The sequence below is a fragment of the Brassica napus genome, chromosome C3, assembly GCF_020379485.1.
Source record: "Brassica napus cultivar Da-Ae chromosome C3, Da-Ae, whole genome shotgun sequence".
NCBI classification, from domain to species: domain Eukaryota; kingdom Viridiplantae; phylum Streptophyta; class Magnoliopsida; order Brassicales; family Brassicaceae; genus Brassica; species Brassica napus.
The window spans coordinates 56,640,597-56,666,705 of NC_063446.1; the positions used below are offsets into that span (position 1 = coordinate 56,640,597).

A 26,109-nucleotide genomic window follows, 5' to 3' on the forward strand; every position below is an offset into this window, starting at 1 on the left:
GAGTGATTTGACTAATCCAACTTATATATAAAATCATAGATTTAACTACGATAAGAATATATAATTTTATAAGAATAGTAATTTACTTTATATAAATCATAGGACAACTCAAAACATATTAAAATGAAAATGAAATATTAATCAACTGTTACAATTTAGTTCTTTGTAAAATTTATATATATGCATGAGACTTCAGAATGTTATCATTTCGTTATATTAATTTATGTAATTTGGGATCAGACACTTTACTTTATTTTTTATTTCATTCTAAGCACAATATATATTAAGTTTTACATTATCTTCATAAAATATATTTACATATCTAAGACAACAACCACCTAAATGCAAATAAAAAGTTAATCAAAATTTTAATATATAGAATAAAAAATATTACAGTTGAATTCATAGACGCAATCCAATTTACCTAAATGATAACTAAATTGACTGCAAAACAACAATACCGATTAGATATAACATATATAAAATCGTATGTATTATTAAAGTAATACAATATTATTAATATAAATTATGCATATAATTAATTTAAAATTAAAAGTAAGAAGCAACCAATTATTATAATATATTTACTTTAGAAATATTTTTACCCATGCATGAGCACGGAAAAATCGCCTAGTAACTAAATATGAGTAAATATTCTTTTGACATAAAATATAAACAAGTAAGAAAATAGAAAACGTAGTTCAAAATATTTTAAATAAAATATTACATATTTTAATTTTAGTTTTAAAATATAACTAGATTTTAATCAGCATGTTCGTGCGGGTGTATTTTTTAAAAAATATGATGCTAGTTGTTTTTATGTTATTATTTAGGGTTGGGCAAAAAACTCGAATTCGAAGAATCGAACCGATCCCAATCTGAATAAGTAGTACCAAATCCGAACCGAAATTGATTAAATATCTGAATTATTCAAAATTTTGGTATTTAAAGAACTGAAACATAATCTGATCCGAACCGAAATATTTTGGGTATCCAAAATAGATTTTTATATATACTTATATATATTAATTAGTTTTAGATTTAATATATATAACAACATCCATAATATATATGATAATTTTAAGTTCATTTAAATACTTGAAAATATATACAAATAATCAAACATAAATGTCTAAAATAGTTAAAATATATTCATAACTCCAAAAATACTTAAATAATTATTAATTCTCTATCCAAATATTTAAACTAAACCAATTTAAATTGGTTATCCAAATCCGAACCGAATCTTCAAAGATCTGAACCGAACACAAAATCCCAAACAGACCCAAAAACGAACCCGAACGTCCACCCCTAATCACTATTATATATCCTATATGTGTCATCATAGGTTATATAAATATGTGTCATCATAGGTTATAAAAATATGTGTTATCATATAATTAATCGTATTTTATACATACCATCAAATAAGTTTTATTATAATTAATAATATTTTATACGTACAATCATATAAATAATTACATATATTATATTTTTAAATTTCAATATGAAGTATAAAAACCATAATTTAAGTTGGTGTTTGAAATAGAGCTTTGTATTGTATTTTTCTTATATATATTGAAAATATTTTAATAATGGTTATTGGAAAATATGTTAGCAAAAATCAAATTTTGAATATATGTATATTTTTGATATAAATCAATTTTAAATTATTATTTTGATTTGAATATGTATATCAAGTAACATAAGCCCACTACTTTTTAATATAATGTAATGGACTTTTAATTTTTTTAATAGCATAAACTCATTATTTTTTTTCTAATTTACTGTTATCTATGTTTCCAAACATCACTATTTTTTTAAGTGCTATCTATGTCGCCAAAAAAAACTTTAATGTACTTCTACCCGATAGAAGTTGGATATATATTTGGAAGAAGGAATTAGGGTTTTTAATATTTTCATTGTTGAGCAATCGGCCATGGAAGAACATAAGAAGACAAGAGAGATCAACAGAGCAACACAAGATGATGAGGATGATAGATGTCGAGTAGACAATATTCCTCTTGATCTAACCTTGGATATACTCTCAAGGCTTCCTCCAAAATCGATCGCAGGATTTCTCTGTGTATCCAAGCTCTGGTCTTCTTTCATCACACTTCCGAGTTTTATCACCTCCTTCGCGTCTCGGTCCTCTTCACAGCCTCCGTGTCTTCTGCTCACCTTCACACTTCTAGAGAAGAACACACTTCTAGAGAAGCACTCGCTTCTAGAGAAGCACTTCGTTTTCTCCTTTCCTCAAAACCAGAATGAAGACGGGTCATATCCTCCGTACCACAGTTATCAGATGACAAACCCAAAATATTCGGTTATTACACTATCCGAGAGCGTCCAGGGCTTGATTTTATTAAAGGATCTTGTAGTATGGAACCCAACCTTGAGAAGGTTTTTAACCTTACCACAACCCCAAGAAACCATCTCGGTTAAAGGTTCGCCTTGTTCGGGATACCGTTCTTATTTGGGCTACGATCCTTTGGAAGGTAAACACAAAGTATTGTTCATGTTGAGAATGGAATTTACCGACCAGCCACGGGTTCTTACATTGGGAGGTCAAGAATCATGGAGAATAATAACCAAAGGACGTTGCCCTATGCATTCCTCAAGTATAGGAGGATATGGGCGATGCTTCAATGGGATTCTGTATTACGAAGCTTATGATACTGATGGTCATCGTATAATAATGAGCTTTGATGTCAAATATGAAAACTTCCATCTTATCAAAATTCTGGAAGGTTTTTATCAAATGCCGTGTCATATGATACTTTATGAGGGAAGACTAGCCTTAGTTCATAAAAGGACACATGACCGTAATCTTCATCTATATATTTTGAATGATTCAAATGGAGACGAATGGTTGCATGAAGAAAGCTGTCTTCATATACTTGCTGGTCTATTGTTAAACGGTGTTACTGCTGCTGGTGAGCTTGTTTTTACCTCTACCAAGAATGAATCGCTTTATATTCTATATTTAAATCCGAGGAGAAACATGATGAGAGAAGCTTTGTTTGAAGGAATTGTGGATGGTGACTTTAGAAGTCGTTATGGACTTTGTAGCAACGGCGGTATATACAATATTAGTGTTTTCCAAAACCACACCGAGACTCTTGTGTCTTTCTAAATCAGCGCTTCATTCGCAGTTGCACCTTTTCTTTTCTTCTCAGTGACACTTAAAATTTATGACACTAAATGATTCTCTTATGTTTTCGTTTTACTTGTGATCTTTAATTAATGATTTGACCGTTCCTTGATTTGTTCTGCCTATGCAAACTATTAATTACATGCGTTTACAATAGATGGTAGCGGCTTTATCTTAGAAACAATTGTATGAAGTTAGTTGAAGATATGGAGAATACACAATATTAAGCTAGATGGTTAATTATCAGCTGTATACGTATGAGAAGAAGAAACATGTGACATAGTTTGATCCGTAGTCTGTAAAGTTCATTTGATTTTTGAAATATAATTAACCTTAACAAAACATAAAAAGGAATAAGCATGGTTAACTAAACCAGAAACTTTGATTTTGTCAAACCATGGGACTAGGACTGACTATATGCAGTTCATCTCCTTGTCTTAGTTAGGTAACTGATTAGGTGAATTTGTAGAAGAGAACTAACGTGTATATATAGTCCGTTAAATATTAAATATGCCAACAATGTACAATAAACCACTTCGGCTCAGGTGGTAAAAGCCGCTGTTTGGTTGTAGTGAAACACCATTTATAACCCTTTTCTCACCGATCTTCTCTCGAGTCCCTCTCTTTCGCATGATATCCGTTATAACTGAAAGCAAAAGGTAAACAGAGAATAGAAACAGAAGATATACTCAAAGCTTAAACTCCATTTTTATTACTTAAGAATTTTTTTTCTTTTTATACTTAATAACTTGTACATCCTTTGTTATTTATACAGAGAGGACAAGCTTAACCTAATGGAATATATTAAGGAATTTTCTACTCAGAGAGCTTAAATGTCGTTTTCTGCAAGGAGACCAAATCTGTTCTCCAACTTAATTGTTGAATCCATACTCTGCTTGTTTTCAGGGAAGGCTGAGCTGTTGACAGTCAAGCTAGCTGTTGGTGTCTTGAGCTGAGTTGTGGGCTTGCGTTGTTGATGGCTCAATTCTTCTTCTTTCTTGTCATGGGCTGTTGGACTGTTGGGTTGATCATGTTAACAGTAAATCCGGTCTTCTTCCAAAAACCAGAACTCTTTTTCCTGCTCTGTCTCCCTCCTCTGTTATATTTGTCTTTTTTTTTGGAAAAAAGGGGTTCCTCTGTTATATTTGTCGTCTTTACTTTTCTTTTTGTGTGCACATATTTGTTGTCTTTACGACCGAAGAAATACCAAACATAGTCCTTCCTTATCGAACTCGACTGGGCTGAGAAATAAATTAATAACAACAAACAAATAAACAAAAACTAGCCGATGTTTCAATACAACAGTGAAGTAGTCGGTAAGACTTACAAGGTAACTCCCAAGGATCCAAGCTATAGATATCGACTGTGTTAATGAATTCATTGACATGAGTCGTGTTGCCATCCATATTTTTTGCCCTGAGGTAATAGCCAATGATCTCCTCGTCGGTCGGATGGAATCTGAAACCCACCGGATGCGAATTTACCATATTCTCCATGAGAAATCTAAAATTTTCAGATCAAAAACGAAAAAGAAGAACTAAGAAAAAAAAATATGCAGCAGAGCAGAGCGCTTCTTTCTATGTTGTCGCTTGCTGTTCTGTTAATTAATCTTCTCTTGTTTGTTATTATGAACAAGACGAAAGGTGTGGGGTTATATAAAAAAACTTGTCCCGGTATTTGCGGGGACACAATTTCAAATATTATTTTGTGTCACGGCATGGAAACACATAACCGTGACGTATTGTGACGTTTATCTTTCGTGGGACATACGTGGAACGGTAGATACTTATCGTGTTCATGACCTTTTCCTTTAAATAATAAAATAAGAGGGTGTTGATATAAAAAAAACCTTGACCCGGTATTTGGGGGAACTCTAAATTTCAAAAATTACTTATTGTGACGTTTTATCCTTCGTGGGACATACGTGGAACGATAGAGTTTGCCATGTTCATGAACTTTTCCTTTAAATAATAAAATAAAAACCAGTGCTTGTGATATGGTGTTGATTAATTTGAAGAGAAAAACTCAAGAAGGTGAAACCACTAGAATTCGAGTCCTAGCCACTAGAGAATTAATATTTCGGTATCGCTAGAAACAGAGAACCGACACGTGACAACACATAACTAGTCTATACCATTTATGTGAGGCCAAGAATATTCCTATATAATTCAAAAAATAATAATAAATAAATAATAAAATAAAAAGGGCAAAAGCGGAATTTGCAAGTTGTCATCGACGGTCAATAACCATGTTTAGGTCATCTCTAATCGAACTGTAAAATACCATTTTAGTGTAGTTTTTACACTAAAATCATCTCTAATCTAACTGCAAAAATCACATAATTTCATATCAAATTAAAAAGTGTAACACTATTTATCACGCTACAACACTATTTATTCCATTAAAATATTATTCATTTATTTTATTACTAAAATATACAAATCCTCCAGTATATTAATTGAGAAGTCACTTTAGTGAATTATGCTGACGTGTCACTCATACAAGAAGTCTCGCAATAATCCTTATAATCTATACTATTAAAGCAGAATCCTTCTTAGGATTATGCCCCTGAATTTTCCAATTAATTACAAAATTTTCCATTAACTTTTTCAGTGACTTTTCCAATAATAAACCTAATTTTGTCGGTCAAAACAATAAACTAGATTTGTAAGGGCATTGGGCTTGAGCCTATTTAGGTAAAATAAGATATATGTTTGCTTTGCTTTCTGGTTGAATTGGTTTTTGCGATCCAACTTAATCATTTTTGCATGTGATTTTAAAATCAAGTAATAGTGCGTCTCATTTTAATTCTTTTCAGAAAATTAAAATATTTGAAAATATAAAATATCGACATTATAATTTTTTCATAATATAAACATTACAGATTAAATTTTTAATAAAAACTATAACATTTTTTTCTAAATATAATAACTTTATGTTATTAAAATTATTTGCTATTCTTTGCTATATTATTTATACCTTAAATAAATAGATATGTAAATAAAATAATTTTCTAAATATTTCTCCTATTTTATTATATTGGTGATTTACAATATGAAGATTTTTTTTATTTTACCTCAATTATTTGAAATGATTTAAAACAGAAATGTAACCAGAACCGAAAAATTCAAAATTTTTATATATCCTTACCACATAAAATATCAATATATTCAATCACTTTAACCAAAACTCAACTTCATATATAACCAAAATTGTTTTTATATTTTTTTAAACCAAAAACCACAACCAAACTAAAATCTAATAAAGGCAAATTAGAGTCGAACAAAAACCAAAAATGTTTATAGCGAAATAAATTAGTTAACAAACAGTTATATCAATAAATTTGTAAACAAATATATTCCAGCGCTTTGAAAGCACAGATCAAAATCTAGGCTAATCTATTAAAACAGGAGTACATTTTGTACTTAGCCCTGAGTTTTCTTCTATAATTACAAGGTTATGTCACTGAGTTAATAAAATAATTCATTTATTCGATCATTAATGTCCCTTGCGTAATTTAATACCGGAGCATAACCAGCCCATTCGATAGAATTACGCATTAGGTATTTTGACTATTTTTAAACCAATATAACTTGGTTTAATCTTCCACGGTGGTCAGAATTTCCTTTCTCTGCAAAATAAGGTTTGTATCTATTAATAAACCAAGAAGATTAAACCAAGTGCATAAAATATTATTCATGTTAAACTATTAATGGAAAATTACTATCACTCATCCGTGCATATGTAATCACACAAAATCCAAACCAAACCGTATGTTATATACAAACCATTTCAAGGGAAATGGTACATCCAATTGTAAAATTAATTTGTATGCGTTTTTGTGAATAATAATAGTATATACATTTAAATATTAACCAAACCGAGCCAAATGTTATATACAAACCAAACCAAACATTTTAGTTTTTGAGAATACGAAGTATACATAATCGCTTATAGGATAACAAAAGCGAATATTCGATGGATTTAAGCAATGCTAATGCAAATTGTAAAGTATTGATACGTATTTAAATATCTAATCTTAACTAACTAAATATGACAAACCTTAAATATCAGAATCACTGAATCAGTATTAATTATTTCAATATATGCATATTCTTTTTCTTTTTTTTTTGGATCAAATGCATATTCTTTTTCTAAAACGTGCAAATCACACTAATTTAAAATATTTTCTACTGATTCCTTCCATATATTCACAATCACACCAACCATATATATACCATGAACTCTATTTATATTCAGAAAACAAAGAAGTCAAGTCAAAAGAAGTTTTACTTCTCAAGAATGTCAAGCCATTTAAAACCGGATGCATTCAAGTAAAATTACAGCATTAGTTGAAGAAACAAAACATCTCCTACGGAAGAAAATCTCTTGAAATGGTTCTCGCCGATGAATCTGTAAGTTTTTTATCATGTAATTTTTATGTTTTCACGTTGATCTAATACTATCACAATACCGATTTTGTAGCCAATGGTTGCATCTTCATAGAGAAAAAAATCAGAATTCAAATGCACAATGGTGGATTCTTTAGAGTATGAGAATCAGCAAAGAAACATTAGTATCTGGGAGAATTTTGGCAATATTCAGACTATTTAATCCATTACACATCGTCATGACAAAAGTATTCTAAACATGCAAAACCAAACTACTCTTTCAAGGGAAATCTATTTGAGACATGGATTAAAACTAATAGAATGAGAAAATATAGTTTATAAAAAAAAGAGTGAGAAAATATAAGTTGGGTCAAACCTTGTGTTTTGATTTATTGTACGTTACATAAACGGTCTCCATGGCTGAAGTTCTTAATTGGAGGTGAACTGTTCCTTAGGTTTTAGATTTGGTGTTTTTCTCTGATTCACACACGAAATCTGCAATATTAAGTTTATATATCCTCCAGACAAGATAAAAGGCTTATATACGATGAAAAGGAAGATGAATAAAAAACAATTTAAATGAATCAAAGAAATACTTTTAGATTTCCTGTGATTCTGTTTATCCAACCTCTAATGCCATCTTATTTAGTCGGGTTCTTTATCCAACATGAACATCCGATTGTTGATTTTGAAGAAGCTTCTACAGAAATCTCCAAGAAAGTAAAGTTACTGATTTCTTTCGTTGTCCTTTAATTTTTTTTCTTAAAGTGGTGTAACGAACGGTCATATTCCTAAAACAAAAGGCTTTCACCAAAATGTTTTGATATCATATGATCGAGGCCCAAAATATTTTAATTGCTTATCAAACTTTTGTCATCTGGCTCGATTAGAAGTTCTCATTGACTACTAATTCTTTAAACAACTCATTTTAAATATATTATTCGGCCACTTCTAGGCAACAAATATGATAAATTTTAGACAAACCCAGTCTAAAATAAGTACAAATTTTCTTTTAGTAAAAAGTATAGATAAGCGCAGTAAATTTTAGAATAAAATTACAACATTTTATTCAAAACAATATCTATCTTCACTGAAAATCATTATTATTGCCAATATTTGCAACTTGATTGTATCTTCCCAAACCAAATAATATTTACCACATTTATTCAATTTAAAATAAATTAGATATAAAAACAATATAAATGTATTACACATAAAATCATATTTATATCAGTGTCAGTTATTAACACTCATTTTAAATTAAAAATAATAAAATGTATATTACTAAAAAATTCCCAGTAAAATTCTTTATTTAAACATACAAATTTTTGGAAATACACATTAATCTTATAAATAAATAAAACCTTTGTAATGTTGTTAACATAATTTCACACCAAAAATAGAAGAGAAATTCTCTAAGATAGTCTTTTTTAAGTTTTTATCACAAAAATAGTCCTCAATGAAGAAAAATGACCAAAATAAGTTTTATTAAAGGATAAAATATATTTTTAACCTAGGGTTAACTAATCTAAACTTAGGGTTTAGAGTTAAGGGGTGGGGTTTTAGGGATATGGTTTCAAATAAAAAAATATATATATTAAAATTTTCAAAATAAAAAGAAGCTATTTTGGTCATTTTCATTCTTGAAGGTTATTTTTGTAGCAAAAACTTAAAAAAAATTATTTGAAAGAATTGCCAAAAAATAACCAGCACTTTATTTCATAACTACATTTTTATTATATTTTTACAAATTGGCTAATACCTAATTATTTATTACTAATAACTAAACATTTAAAATACATACGAGTTAAATAATGAATCATTATCACTATAAGTAACATTGTTATGATTTTTTTAAACATGTTAATCAACATATATTTTTTATATATCTAACAAGAATTGTTTTTACATAAACGGTGAGAACCATAAACTGTAGAAAACAATATATAAAATTACTGTAGATTTATGTATAAAACTGTGTTGTTAAAAATACAGATTAAATAAATATTTTTATTTGTAAGTTTAAAGTATATACATTAAAAGTGTAAAACAAATTTTGAGTAATATAAAAATAAAAAACATCCGGGTGTCTCTGGTCAAAATCTAGTTTCATTGGTCGAAACTTTTTATTTTCATTTATTTTTTAAACATTACCGAGCGATACAACTAAAATACATTGCCAAACAACTAAGAGCATCATTATCCTACCAACTCATAATGAGTTGCTTAATTATATTATAATAGTATTTAATGAGATAATTTGGGTAAGAGACTTAGCTAAGCAACTTGACATTTTTTCTCCTCCATTGCAAGTCTCTTATTTTAGGATGCTTAATTATTTTAAACTTTTTCTTATGAAAATTAAAAAAAATTATTACATAAAACATAATAAAAGATAACATTTTGAACATAGATTTTTAAATAAAAACATGAAACCAAAGATTAGTAAAATAAACGAAGTACATTCGAAAGAAGCATCAAAGCTTAGTTGTTGTCTTCATCACCCCCAAATCTATATAATACATGTTCAACCAAATCATTTTTCAGTTGTTCATGCATTGTTCTATCACGAATTCTTGTTCGAACACCCATCATATTGGCGATATTTGTAGGGATATCTCTATCAAAATCGAGATCGACATGTGAACTTCCGTTTTCTTCTCCTTGGATGAACTCTGAAACATCAAATTGAGTGTATTCATCTCGCTCGTCTTCTACGATCATATTATGGAGTATGACACATGCTCTCATAATCTTCCCAATTTTGACTTTATCCCAAAAAAGTGCTGGATTTTTAACAATAGCAAAGCGAGCTTGCAAGACTCCAAAAGCACGTTCGTCGTCTTTTCGGACAGCTTCTTGATGTTTAGCAAATAAAACAGCTTTCGGCCCTTGTGGTATTGGAATAGATTGAATAAAGGTTGCCCATTTCGGATAAATACCATTGGTGAGATAGTAAGCCATATGATACTTTCCTCCATTGACAAAGTAAGTCACTTGCGGAGGTTGACCGTTTATTATGTCATCAAAAACATGTGAGCGATCAAGAATATTGATATCATTTAATGTACCTGGAGGTCCAAAAAACGCGTTCCATATCCAGAGATCATATGAGCAACCGCCTCTAAAACAATAGTTGGTTTACCCGAACCACGAGTATATTGCCCTTTCCAAGCGGTGGGACAATTATTCCACTCCCAATGCATACAATCGATGCTTCCTATCATCCCGAGAAATCCACGATGCTCTCTTATTTGAAGTAGACGTTGAAGATCTGCCGGTGTTGGTCTTCTTAGGTACTCATCACCGAATAAATATATTATTCCTTCCACAAAATTTTCCAAACATAGCCGAGTTGTTGTTTCACCGAGCCGGAGGTATTCGTCGACTGTATCAGCCGCAGAACCATATGCCAAAATTCGAATGGCTGCAGTACACTTTTGGAGAGGAGAGAGACTAAGCCGTCCGAGCCCATCTTTTTTTTGGCGAAAGTATTGAACCTCGTTGGAGAGTCGATCAACAATGTGCATGAACAATCTCCTGTTCATTCAAAAACGTCGGCGGAAGAAATTGTCGGGATACGTCGGAGTTTCACTGAAATAATCATTCCATAAACGAACATGGCTTTCTTCACGATTTCTTTCGATATAAGCTCGTTTTTTTCTTTTTTTCCTTTCTTCTTGTTGATCACCAATGGTAAAATTCTCAAAGGTTTGATCAAAATATTGATCAAATGTTTCATCTTGTGATCCTTCATTACTGGGTTGAGAGGAAGATGCCATATTTGTGCTTCAAAGGAGAATATGTGTGTGTGATCAAACGATGATGAGAAATGAGAGTGTGTGTGTGTGTGATCAAACGATTATCTTGGTAAGGTGAGAAGGATAATATGTGTGTGTGATCAAACGATGATGAGAAATGAGACTATGTGTGTGATCAAACTTTGATCTTGGTAAGGTGAGAGAAAAAACTATGAGAATGATGAGCGAAAGTGTGTGCGATCAAAACATGTCTACACAAGCTTATTTTATAAAGAGAATATGAATTTAGATTCAAGACTCGTGACATACAAATACACAAGTCAAGACTTGTGACAAAAAAACTAAGAAAACAGAAGACTTATGACACAAAACAACAAAACTACAAAACTCCTCGTGACATACCAATACAAAACAACAAGACTGACACAAGACGTGTGACACAAAACTACAAAACTCCTCACAAGACTACAAGTACAAGACTTGCTCCACTCGTTCTCGTCTGTTTGCTCTGTGACAGAAGACTACAAGTACAAGACGCCGTGACTCCATTTCCACCTGAAAGAAAAACATGAAATCAATAACCACAACAAAAACATAAACTTAAGAAGATGCATAAACATAAACTTAAGAACACGAACAGAACAACAAACAACTCATCATTCTCATTACTGAAACAGAACATGAAACAGACAACAAAGAAGAACATGAGACAGACAACAAAGGAGAATATGAAACTCGACAGACCTAAAACAAAGACAGTTAAACAGATGAGCGTATTCTCTAGACTAAGTGGAGAACAGCTCATTAAGAGCTTCTTCTTGAGACATTCTTCGTACTCAGGGAGTGGCTCTGTTTTAGCAAGTAGAAGGTCAAGTAGACCCATCTTGGTGAGCCTTTCTCTCCTACTCAAATCTTCTTGTCTAACGTTCCACACCCGCTCAAACTCACAAAACCCCTTCCCCTCCACTGGCTTCTTACCACAGCTTTTGGCTGCCTTAACACCAGGGGGCCGAGCCGTTCCCTCTTCCGCTTCACCAGTTGCGTGAGATGTTGACGATTGTGCACCATCTTCACCTTTTCTCTTTTTAGAGGTTCTGTTGGTAGATAGATCACGTCACTTCTGGTCATGGCGAAGCTCCTTCCACGCATGCTCCAAGGTGAATTTTTTTTTATAGTTGTTGAAGAAGATGATGTGAGCTTGTTTGAGAATGTCATTCTCATTTTAGCCGCTAGTTTTCTCTCTTGCTGCAGCTTCATATGCTCCACAGAATTTGCAGACTAGATCATTGATCTTGTGCCATCGGTGCTTGCAGTGCATTGGGTCTCTTTTCTCACAGCCTGCAAGCTTCGGACTAGCAGCGACGTAGTCTGCAATCCTCTTCCAGGAGGCCGCAGCCTTTTGCTCGTTCCCAACGACAGCATCCTTGCTGGTGTTTAACCAAGAGCTGATGACGACTACATCATATGTAGGCGACCAGGACCTTCGTTCTTTACGCTCTACAGGAGTGTCTTGCTGGAAGTTTGAACCTTGTGTAGCTTGCGTGCCAGACAACGGAATGGGAGAAGATTCTAAACCTATGTCACTATCTTGTTGACTTTGAAGAAGATCAACAAAATTTAAATTCAAATATGGATTAGAATCCATATTTGAATCAAGTGATGGAAAAGAGAGATGATAGAAAAGAGAGATGGAAGAAAAGAGAGATGGAAGAACGTGAGTTTGATAGATGGAAGAGTTAAAGGATTCGGTTTAATAGAGGAGAGAAATGAGAGAAACGAAAGAGCATTTATAGCCGTATTCATCACACCAAACCGTAGAGACTAGACATATAGCTACCAGCAAGCATCAAACCAAAACCATTCATAACCGCATTCATCACATCCAACCGTAGAGACTAGACATATAGCTACCATAATAACCACACTTAAACATCTATTTGTTAACTCGTTCAACAATAATCTAACACTAACCATTTATTACCAACGACTCAACCACAAAGCTTTAAATGAATTCAAAAAGCAGCAAAGCAGACATTCATGAAGAACATGAAACAGCGACATGACTAATATGAAACACACAACAAACAACTCGACAGAGGAAAGAAACGATTTGAAACAGAGGAACAATCATTGCTTTATATTTGAAACACTCAGAAACAAATCACATGATTGAGAAACAGAGGAAATAAACGATTTGAAGGATTGAAACATACAAACAAAAGGAAATTGCGAACATATCAAAAACGATTTTATCAAATCACAGAACATCCAACTTACAAACAATTCATATTTGCTCCATCAATCTTAAGACATAAAATACCAAATCAAACAAATACCAAAACAGAAACTTTACCTTTCGATTCGAGGAGAGCCACCGTTTGAGCTTCGTCTCCACCGAGAGAGAGCTTCGTCGCCACCGAGATAGAGCTCCGTCACCGTCGAGGAGAGCTCCATCGCCACCGATAGACCGAATTGAACCGAAGAAAGAAAGAAAAATAGGCATACTTTCAATCAGCACAAGTACAACAAATTAAACTAGAACTAACAAATAAGATAGAAAAACTACTGATCAGAACAAGAACATGCATAAATCTTAAGACATGCATAATCGAAGAACACAAAAGCCGCTTACCTTTCGATTAGACAAGAGCCACCGAGAGAGAGAGAGGTCGCCGCCGAGGAGAACCATCGAGAGAGGTCGCCGACGCGAGCCACCGACGGACACCTCGCCGCCGAGACCAGAGCCACCGCGATGGATACAATTCGCCTTTCGTAGATGAGAGGATTCGAGAGAGAGAGAGAGAGAGAGAGAGAGAGAGAGAGAGAGAGAGAGAGAGAGAGAGAGAGAGAGAGAGAGAGAGAGAGAGAGAGACCAAAAGCCAACTTTGATCGCGTTCAACGCGTAACCGAACCTCAACCCTCTCATTTGCTGACACCTCTCCAAGAGAAAACGTTGTTTCTCGGGTTTAATTAGGGACCGTCGCTTCTGCTTTCTTCTATTTTTGATTTTACTTTAATTATCATTAATGTTAAGCACCCTTATTAAGCGCTAGCAATAAGGATGGTCTAAAGATGAATAAACCAGGGATCCAGAGTTATACTTTCATTTACCTTTAGAGCATGATTATTGGGAGTTCTTAAGGTGGAATTTTTAGCAGAATATAAGAACCCGTCTCTTAACTTTTAACTAAAAAAGCTAAGAAGCGGTTCTTAAATAAGAGTTTTAAGAACCGGCTCTTAACTTTTTTAGTTAAAAGTTAAGAGACGGATTGTTATATTCCGCTAAGAACTCCACTCCAAGAACCCCTGTAATCATGCTCTGACAAGAAGATTTTTTTGTTTCAGTTTTTCTTTCTTCAATCCCTCTTTCTCGCACCCCTAACGCCGCCGGAGATTTGCAACCTCACCGGTCGTAACCGTTCGTTTCGCGGCTCTGCTTCGTCGGATTCCGTATGGGAGAAGAAGCTACCCCCGAATTATCACGATCCGCTTGATTTGTTACCGTCTTAACCTCTCACGGTTTTGGACTTTTTCATAAATGCCCTTTGAATTTTAATTGGATTTGGGGATTAGGGTAATAAGAAGAGGAATCTCCGGTTTGTTTGTAAGTTTGTTTGTCCTCAGAGAAAGTAACTGTTTTCCCATGGATCTATGTGTTTAACCTCCTATTGGTCTTATGTTTCTTTAAAGAGTGGTGTGGGATGCTCCATAAACTGTAGATGTGAAGGGTGTAAGAACGCATTTGGCCGCAAAGATGGTTAAGCTTCTCTTCTTCTGAGTTTTCACTGCTAAACAGTCTCAAGTTCAAGGAAGAAGATGAAGATGAAAACTCCGACCAAAGTCGATACCTTTGGGTTCAAAAGAATCGGAACAGAGACTTCAGGTTTGTTAAAATCAATCTCTTTTTTTTTTTTTTGAAACTTTTGTTAAACTCAATCTCTCTGTTTCATAAAACAGTTTTAACATTTTTGCAGTGTCTGTGTGCAGAAGTTGAGTTGTTGAAAGAGAGGATGGCGAAGCTACTGCGTCGTGAAGACATGTCAGGTTCTGGTAAGGAGTTTGTCCAGCTCATTCCGGGAAGATGGAGATAAATGGTGGCTTCCTCTCTGCCACGTGTGCCTTCTGATGGACTCTCTGAGCAGTCTAGGAAGAAGCTAGACCACTCGTGATTTCACTAACCAAATCTTGAAAGCGTGTATGTCAATCAACAGCATTGCTTTAGCTGAATGGAAATTCCACAAGCATACCATGAAGCTCTTCCAAAAGGTATAATAAAAACTTTTAAATCTCATAGCTAATTTTCTGAAGTTGTGTCTGAATCACATTTTTTTGTCTAACAGAACGGGAGACCATGTCTGGGAGATTTTCTTTTTATAAACATCACTCTTGATAACTTCTCAGCAGATTACTTGCTGGAGTCAATAGATCTTTCATCTCAACATGCTGTTGTGGAGATGGCGAATAGAGTAGAAGCATCAATGTACATTTGGAGGAGAAGAGCTTATTCATGCATTTGATTTCAATGTATAGATCCACTGGTGCAAGACCCTCTTGGGGGATGATAGTGAAAGAGATGAACCAAACGGTAACACCATCGAAATTAAACCAATACATTATTACTTAGTCATTAATTCGTAACTAAACCAATACATTTGTAAAATCGTAATTAAAACCAGTACATTTGTATGTTACTTAATTTATTAAATTTTTAGTTTCCTTATTGTTGCGTTAGTTCATATACTCAATTATTCCAAACCTAAGTATATAAATTTAGCTTTAGTTTCTGTCTTAACTGTTTCGTGATTAGCTTTAATCTATGTAGTATTCATTATTAGTCTTAGTCATTAATTAACATTAATATTACTATATGCTAGTATATTCGAATATACAAATGATAATGTGATAAATGTATTTTTTCTAAATGTTCCTAATTTGTTAATTTATTAAATGTTATAGTAACTTTTTTGTGATATACTGCTTGCGATAGTTCATATATGCAATTATTGCAAGACCACATTATAGCAGTTAAGCTTTTTACTGCTTTCTCTCTAAATTGTTTGGTGATGTTAATGTACATACCTTCCGAAGTTTTAGTATAAAGGTTTAGCATAATAATGTTAATGTAAATAAATATTATGCTAATAACTCTCAAACGTGGAATGTAGAGTATATATAAAGGAGACCTCCAAGTTCTTACAATACAACCATATTTCTCTTTTGCTAACAGTTTTAAAAACCAATGGCAATGGTTCAACCCCTAAAATCCGAGATTCTTATGTCAAAGACTTAAAACTGTGGGAAAATACATGGCGTATTGAAGTTAGGATTATTCACTTACGGAGAAATTATAACAAAGAATCTGGAAATACTATCAGAATGGTTTTCGTTGATAGGAGGATTTGGTTGGTGATCAATTTTTATACCATTTATCATGCACTAATAATTTATATCTCTTGATTTTGTTTGTTTTTTTGGTTATGTGGATGTTGTTGGCCAAATAGTTAATTTTGGGTCTCTTGAAAACAAAATGATAAAAGGAAAAGGTAACATGAAGCTTTTAATTGAGTTACGTGGCCAAAAGTAAGTTTAATACATTTTCTAGATAAACATATATATTCTATTTATTAGCTTAAGTTTAATTTATATGTCAAGATAATGTATGCTTTCTGGGGTAGTTATGCTAAGCAAGTATATGATTATAGTACGAGTAACATGTCCACAATAATAATTTGTGTTATCAGGTTCTCTTCTATTAAAGAGTGGAAAGGTATATAATACACCTAAGTTTCTAAAATTATTAATTTTAGAACATGTTAATAAAATCAAAATATAGGTGATTACTCCATATCTTGCGGATGGAATTCAACCCATATTTTCCTCAATCCAACACTGGATTAGATTGACCAGTTCAAAGCAAGGTACTTCTCCAGTATGTAAGCTTTTGTTAGCTAATTCTTAATTTATATACAGAACCTTGACAACATACTACAACGTTTTGATTTTATGTATTAATTTATTTTGCAGTCTCCCTAATGATTCTCTTGCTCTTACAAACTATGGCGTTCGTACTGCTTTTTATCGAAAATTGTAATTCTTAATTTATATTACTTCAACTTTTTATCATATTTTTTAAAAAATTTGTTACTGTTTTTAACAAAAATAAAAAAACATAAATATAATCTTTCACCTAAAATATATAATTACAACATATATACAACACAATTTCACTTAGTGATAATATAAAATATGTAAAACTAAGCACTATTATCTTTTTAATTTTTTGTATTTCTTTATTTACATTATAAATATATATTAAACGCAAAAGTGCAAATCAATACAGTGGGTTTCAGTGTGCTGGAAAAATACAAAACGATTTGGTCTAGATCTATAAGCAAGTTTGAGCAAGACAAAAATATAAAACTAAGCACTATTACTCTTTTCATATTTCGAATATTTTTTATGTGGGTGCGACTAGTCACCTAGTTACAATTAAATAAATGAGAAATAAATAAATAAATACATATAATATTATAAAATAATTTTAGTGTAAAGTTTGGTAAAGTGGTTGAAAAAAAACTATTTTTAAATGTTAAAATCTACATCAAAAATAATGCAGTTTTGACACTATTTTAGTGTTATGGATTGAAGATGTTCTTACCTTAAAGATGATCGTCGCCCTTTTTTTTTTCAGAAACACTAATTATTTATATTAAATTAAAAGTCCAATAAAATTATGTAGTTACTAGTTACAACGAGTACTCGACGGGAAAACAATAAACAAACATAAAAAACAAAAAAAAAGGATGGGAATAGAAAACACAAAAAAGAATCCGTAGAAAACCTTCATTTGAAATTTTTGATACCGTTGGTCAAACAAATATGATGAAATCGGATTCGATAGCAACATTGAAATACTCAGTGGAATTTGAAGCGGTTTCGTAATTGTCTCTGGTAATATTACCTTTACCGGAGAGCCAAGGAAGTGGTTGATCTCCCGTAAAACTCCTCAGTGAAGGAGAGTTTGGGCCATGATTTACGCACCACATCTATTTACAAGTTTTAAATGTCCAATTCTTAATTTCGTTTTGCTTTAATTTAACCAATCATTTCTTTTACTATTTGGCGGTAATCAATGTTTCCAGATTCTTTTATTTTGATCTCCAGTATCCATTAGTAGGGGTGGACACTTCGGTTATTTTCTCGGTTCGGTTCGGGTTCGGTTTAGTTCGGTTAGTTCGGTTCTAGTATTTTTCCAATTGAAATAAACCATAGTTAGTTTGGTTTGGTTCGGTTCGGTTTGTGTTTGGTTCGGTTTATATTCGGTTCGGCTTATATTCGGTTCGGTTGGATTTATTGTTTGGATCAGTTTATTTAGGTTCTTCTTAGTTGGGCATAAATTATGTAAACATAAACTATGTGAACTAAATTCAATATAAAACTGAAACAAAAATATTTAAAAAGTCACAAAAAATAAATACGAATTAAAAGGTATACCATGAAGCTCTTCCAAAAGGTATAATAAAAACTTTTAAATCTCATAGCTAATTTTCTGAAATTGTGTCTGAATCACATTTTTTTGTCTAACAGAACGGGAGACCATGTCTGGGAGATTTTCTTTTTATAAACATCACTCTTGATAACTTCTCAGCAGATTACTTGCTGGAGTCAATAGATCTTTCATCTCAACATGCTGTTGTGGAGATGGCGAATAGAGTAGAAGCATCAATGTACATTTGGAGGAGAAGAGCTTATTCATGCATTTGATTTCAATGTATAGATCCACTGGTGCAAGACCCTCTTGGGGGATGATAGTGAAAGAGATGAACCAAACGGTAACACCATCGAAATTAAACCAATACATTATTACTTAGTCATTAATTCGTAACAAAACCAATACATTTGTAAAATCGTAATTAAAACCAGTACATTTGTATGTTACTTAATTCATTAAATTTTTAGTTTCCTTATTGTTGCGTTAGTTCATATACTCAATTATTCCAAACCTAAGTATATAAATTTAGCTTTAGTTTCTGTCTTAACTGTTTCGTGATTAGCTTTAATCTATGTAGTATTCATTATTAGTCTTAGTCATTAATGAACATTAATATTAGATAAGATCTGCGCCTTGCGCGGAATTAAGTTATTATTTTTATTATATTTTGGAGAATGAAACAATAGTTTGGCTTCATTTGGATTAGGGGTGTTCAATCCAGATATCAGATTGGTTTCGGTTCGGTTCGGTTTTTTCGGTATTTTGGTTAGTAAAATATAACTACTATTCTAAATCCATATTTACTTTGACTTTAATCTTTCACATACATTTGAAAGATTTCAACTGGACAACTAAATTGATCAGCCATTCTTGTTGCTTTAAATCATTAGTATATATATATATATATATATATATATATATATATATATATTATTTTGTTTGAATATTTATTAAATAAAAAAATCATATGCGTTATATTTTATGATCATTTGTAACTTATTATAACAAAAAAAATAATCTATTGATCACAAAATTTTCAGAGTGAGAATCTTCAAATTTCTAATAATATATAGACGTTTTGAAAAATTCAAAATATAACATATAAGAAAAAATATAAATGTTTTTATTATATATTTAATGTGATTTTTAATATCTTTTAATAATATAAAATTTTAAAAAAGAACTAAGATACTAAAATTGTTATCAAATATTTATTATTCATAATAATTAATTTTCATATATACGTTAATCATATTAGGTAATTTCGTAGCTTCTAATTAAGGAAAGTGCAAAAACAAAATTTGGTAGATTATTTATCAATTCGAATATTCGATAGTTAGCTTAATAAAAAATATAATGTAAGTTAAGAATAGTATATTTTATATAGTCATTTATTAAATGAGAATTTATAATCATACAGTTCTATGATCATTCATATCGTTTTATAACTGAATATTTAAATCAACGATAACAAAATTTTCAATGTGAAATCTTTAATAAGTTTATAATTTATAAATGTTTTTGAAAATTCATTGAAAGTTTTAATATTAAAATATTTATGTAATCTTATGGTATATAGTTTAATCTATATATAGATATATGTTTTATTATTAAATGATATTTTTTACTCATATGGTTTTAAATCATGTGTATCTTCTTATAATATTAAATAAAAGTTCATATTAATACAATTTTATGATCATTTGTAACTTATTATGACAAAAAAAAATAATCTATTGATCACAAAATTTTAAGAGTGGAGATCTTCAAATTTCTAATAATTTATAGACGTTTTAAAAAATTCAAAATATAACATATAAAAAAATATAAATTTTTTTTATTATATATTTAATGTGATTTTTAATATCTTTTAATAATATAAAATTTTAAAAAAGAACTAAGATACAAAAATTGTTATCAAATATTTATTATTCATAATAATTAATTTTCACATATATGTTAATCATATTAGGTAATTTCGTAGCTTTTATTTAAGGAAAGTGCAAAACATTTTTTGGTATATTATTTATCAATTCGATAGTTAGTTTAATAAAAAGTGTAATATAAGTTAAGATGGACCAACCTATTTTTCTAAGAATAGTATATTTTATATAGTTATTTATTAAATAAGAATTTATAATCATACGGTTCTATGATCATTCATATCATTTTATAACAAAATATTTAAATCATCGATAACAAAATTTTCAATCTGAAATCTTTAATAAGTTTATAATTTATAAATGTTCTTGAAAATTCATTGAAAGTTTTAATATTAAAATATTTATGTAATCTTATGGTATATATATTTTAATCTATATATATATATTTTTTTATTTTATTATTAAATGATATTTTTTACTCATATGGTGTTAAAATCATGTGTATCTTCTTATAATAAAAATGTTAAACTATTGATCATTAATTTTTAACATAATAATTTTAATAGTTTTAGTCATTTATTGTCGTTTTTAAAAATTCAAAATATAACATATACGAAAAAATCTAAATTTTACTTTTATAACTAATTTGATTGTTTAATTTATTTTAATAATATAAAATTAAACAAAAAATGATGGAGGAGATATAAATTGTTATCAAATCTTTATTATTAAAATCATTAATTGTCATATATATATTAGTCATTTATGGTAATTCCGTAGGTTTTATTTAAGGAAAGAAAATAGCATATCATATCATTATATCATATAGTTTGACCAACTTATGTGTCTAACAACATATAAAAATCGAATGTGGACCTACTTATTTTTCAATTGAATGCAATTGACTACCTAATTGAGTGCCACCTATGCATTGTGGCCTATTTTAATTAATACAAAATTGAGGTTACATCTTTTCAAATGTTTCTCAATTAATATATAGGGGATATGCTAGTATATTGGAATATACAAATGATAATGTGATAAATGTATTTTTTCTAAATGTTCCTAATTTGTTAATTTATTAAATGTTATAGTAACTTTTTTGTGATATACTGCTTGCGATAGTTCATATATGCAATCATTGCAAGACCACATTATAGCAGTTAAGCTTTTTACTGCTTTCTCTCTAAATTGTTTGGTGATGTTAATGTACATACCTTCCGAAGTTTTAGTATAAAGGTTTAGCATAATAATGTTAATGTAAATAAATATTATGCTAATAACTCTCAAACGTGGAATGTAGAGTATATATAAAGGAGACCTCCAAGTTCTTACAATACAACCATATTTCTCTTTTGCTAACAGTTTTAAAAACCAATGGCAATGGTTCAACCCCTAAAATCCTAGTTTCTTATGTCAAAGACTTAAAACTGTGGGAAAATACATGGCGTATTGAAGTTAGGATTATTCACTTACGGAGAAATTATAACAAAGAATCTGGAAATACTATCAGAATGGTTTTCGTTGATAGGAGGATTTGGTTGGTGATCAATTTTTATACCATTTATCATGCACTAACAATTTATATCTCTTGATTTTGTTTGTTTTTTTGGTTACGTGGATGTTGTTGGCCAAATAGTTAACTTTGGGTCTCTTGAAAACAAAATGATAAAAGAAAAAGGTAACATGAAGCTTTTAATTGAGTTACGTGGCCAAAAGTAAGTTTAATACATTTTCTAGATAAACATATATATTCTATTTATTAGCTTAAGTTTAATTTATATGTCAAGATAATGTATGCTTTGTGGGGTAGTTATACTAAGCAAGTATATGATTATAGTACGAGTAACATGTCCACAATAATAATTTGTGTTATCAGGTTCTCTTCTATTAAAGAGTGGAAAGGTATATAATACACCTAAGTTTCTAAAATTATTAATTTTAGAACATGTTAATAAAATCAAAATATAGGTGATTACTCCATATCTTGCGGATGGAATTCAACCCATATTTTCTTCAATCCAACACTGGATTAGATTGACCAGTTCAAATCAAGGTACTTCTCCAGTATGTACGCTTTTGTTAGCTAATTCTTAATTTATATATAGAACCTTGACAACATACTACAACGTTTTGATTTTATGTATTAATTTATTTTGCAGTCTCCCTAATGATTCTCTTGCTCTTACAAACTATGGCGTTCGTACTGCTTTTTATCGAAAATTGTAATTCTTAATTTATATTACTTCAACTTTTTATCATATTTTTTTAAAAATTTGTTACTGTTTTTAACAAAAATAAAAAAAACATAAATATAATCTTTCACCTAAAATATATAATTACAACATATATACAACACAATTTCACTTAGTGATAATATAAAATATGTAAAACTAAGCACTATTATCTTTTTAATTTTTTGTATTTCTTTATTTACATTATAAATATATATTAAACGATCCCAAAAGTGCAAATCAATACAGTGGGTTTCAGTGTGCTGGAAAAATACAAAACGATTTGGTCTAGATCTATAAGCAAGTTTGAGCAAGACAAAAATATAAAACTAAGCACTATTACTCTTTTCATATTTCGAATATTTTTTATGTGGGTGCGACTAGTCACCTAGTTACAATTAAATAAATGAGAAATAAATAAATAAATACATATAATATTATAAAATAATTTTAGTGTAAAGTTTGGTAAAGTGGTTGAAAAAAAACTATTTTTAAATGTTAAAATCTACATCAAAAATAATGTAGTTTTGACACTATTTTAGTGTTATGGATTGAAGATGTTCTTTAAAGATGATCGTCGCCCTTTTTTTTTTCAGAAACACTAATTATTTATATTAAATTAAAAGTCCAATAAAATTATGTGGTTACGAGTTACAACGAGTACTCGACGGGAAAACAATAAACAAACATAAAAAACAAAAAAAAGGATGAGAATAGAAAACAAAAAAAAGAATCCGTAGAAAACCTTCATTTGAAATTTTTGATACCGTTGGTCAAACAAATATGATGAAATCGGATTCGATAGCAACATTGAAATACTCAGTGGAATTTGAAGCGGTTTCGTAAATGTCTCTGGTAATATTACCTTTACCGGAGAGCCAAGGAAGTGGTTGATCTCCCGTAAAACTCCTCAGTGAAGGAGAGTTTGGGCCATGATTTACGCACCACATCTATTTACAAGTTTTAAATGTCCAATTCTTAATTTCGTTTTGCTTTAATTTAACCAATCATTTCTTTTACTATTTGGCGGTAATCAATGTTTCCAGATTCTTTTATTTTGATCTCCAGTGTCCATTAGTAGGGGTGGGCACTTCGGTTATTTTCTCGGTTCGGTTCGGGTTCGGTTTAGTTTGGTTAGTTCGGTTCTAGTATTTTTCCAATTGAAATAAACCATAGTTAGTTTGGTTTGGTTCGGTTCGGTTTGTGTTTGGTTCGGTTTATATTCGGTTCGGCTTATATTCGGTTCGGTTGGATCTATTGTTTGGATCAGTTTATTTAGGTTCTTCTTAGTTGGGCATAAATTATGTAAACATAAACTATGTGAACTAAATTCAATATAAAACTGAAACAAAAATATTTAAAAAGTCACAAAAAATAAATACGAATTAAAACAAATGAAAGTTAACTAAAAAAAAAAACCAACATCATTAGTAATGTCTTTTATATCATTATTAAAAAGCTTGCAATGAATCATCTTCCATGTGACGCTGTGGATAAGAACTTTTGTTTTTAATAAAACTTGGGTAGGTCTGCGCTACGCGCGGAATGTGCTTTATATGTGATTTATATAAATATGTAATTGTATATATTTTGTGTGTATGTTATGTAAGCTTTTGCAAGAGAAATGATAATAATGCTTATGGTTTTGAGAATGTTAAAGGTGAGAAGAGATTATGTATGTTAAAATTAATTATGTTTGGTTTATTAATAGACTGCAATGTATAACATATATATTGGGTAGATGAGGTGTATGTGGTGCTCTCATTGTATATTTTTGATGATTTTGAATCCAAAATTGGTTGATTAATACTGATTTGCTATATTTTAGGTTTTTAAGAATAGGTGTGTGTTTTGACAAAAAAAAAAAGAATAGGTGTGTGGTTCTTATGATTATTATTTGTATGAATGGATTGAGGTCAACATGATTGTATTTTGTTATGGTATAGGTTAAGCTGAATATGATTTTTAAGAACTGACTAAAACAGTTAAGTGTAAATTTAATTGTTTATATTATAAACTAACACTTAAATATATAATTATAAATATTTTTTTCAAATATTTCAATTCGTTTAAGGTCGTTGCATAGATGTAAAGCAGATACCTTAGATGCATAAGTAATCTACGTCTTTTGAAGCTCCAATTATATTTTTTAATAAATATTATGTAAATAGTTTAGTTTCATTTTTTATTTTTTATTAGTTTCTTAGTTTTTACAGTTTTTATTGAATATTTTTTAGTTCTTTGTAAATGAATAGTATTATTTTAATGTTTTATCTTAAATGTAGATAATTTAATATTTAAAATAAGGTTATATTTTATGGAACCAAAAAATATTCATCTAACAATAAAAACGATGAAGATATATATAAATTATTTTTATTCCATATCGTTGAACTCTCCTTATTTATAATTTGGGATAATGGATTTTTTATGTACTCTAATACTTTTTTATAAATTTTTAAAACTTTTAAAAATCTTTATAAATTTAGTTGTTTTGTATGATCATATGATGTCAGGATAATATTTATAATGCTTTTACTTGAAAGATTAACTATTTTGAAGCCTATAAAAAAATTAAATTTTATGTTTATATTCTAAGACAAAATTTATTTTGGTTTAACATATTTTCAAACGATCATTTATACTCCATTCGTTTCAATATAGATGATTTTTAGGTGATTGTTTTTGTATTACAATAGATGATATTTTCTCATATCTAGGTAACTTTAAATTTATTAAAATTGTGTAGCCAATTGTATTATTACTATTTTTGTTTATAATTAAATAAATTAGTCTAAAAATGTATTTTCAATAATTTTCAGAGAAAATAATTTTTTTGATATGTGTGCAAAGAGCTAAAACTTCATCTACTATGAAATAGAGGGAGTATAATTTAGATCCATACTTTAAAATGTTCATAATTTTTTTGCATATTTTTTTTTGTATTTTATGTTTACTAAATCCTACATTAAGCTATGTGACTGATTTTCTTTCTATATATAAAATGGTTTAATTTGATAGTAAGTGAGAATTATTATTTTTGTTTGGTTATTTCACGTTTGTTTACATGATTTTCTAGCTAAAAGGTCCACAAAAGAGTTGCTAGACCATTTCACTATAAATGTGGATATTTACATATAAGTGTGGTGTAGAAATATGTTCTGAAGTGGTAGTGACACTAATTAATGGCATAC

At 30.1% G+C, this 26,109-nt stretch overlaps 1 protein-coding gene and 3 long non-coding RNA genes across 4 annotated transcripts; 2 read left to right on the forward strand and 2 right to left on the reverse strand.

Moving 5' to 3' along the window:
- Window positions 1-1,937: 1,937 nt before the first annotated feature.
- On the forward strand, window positions 1,938-3,136 carry LOC106384562 (putative F-box protein At1g47790). The gene has a single exon (XM_013824508.3). The coding sequence runs from the start codon at window positions 1,940-1,942 to the stop codon at window positions 3,134-3,136; it is 1,197 nt and encodes a 398-aa protein (XP_013679962.2). The 5' UTR covers window positions 1,938-1,939.
- Window positions 3,137-3,840: 704 nt separating this feature from the next.
- LOC106389621 lies at window positions 3,841-5,327 on the reverse strand. The gene is made up of 2 exons (XR_001278084.3): window positions 4,482-5,327; window positions 3,841-4,395 (listed from the first exon to the last, which is right to left on the reverse strand). It is a non-coding gene; the product is annotated as an uncharacterized LOC106389621 (long non-coding RNA).
- Window positions 5,328-11,558: 6,231 nt separating this feature from the next.
- LOC125584018 lies at window positions 11,559-13,956 on the reverse strand. Its single transcript, XR_007321025.1, has 2 exons — window positions 13,660-13,956; window positions 11,559-11,861 (listed from the first exon to the last, which is right to left on the reverse strand). It is a non-coding gene; the product is annotated as an uncharacterized LOC125584018 (long non-coding RNA).
- A 552-nt stretch (window positions 13,957-14,508) lies between these two features.
- Window positions 14,509-16,026, forward strand: LOC106386016. The gene is made up of 4 exons (XR_001277350.3): window positions 14,509-14,910; window positions 14,997-15,189; window positions 15,281-15,572; window positions 15,647-16,026. It is a non-coding gene; the product is annotated as an uncharacterized LOC106386016 (long non-coding RNA).
- Window positions 16,027-26,109: the final 10,083 nt, after the last annotated feature.

What these genes read in the sequence shown, in the direction of transcription:
- LOC106384562 (XM_013824508.3), top strand. Translation starts at nt 1,940, where the DNA reads ATGGAAGAACATAAGAAGACAAGAGAGATCAACAGAGCAACACAAGAT.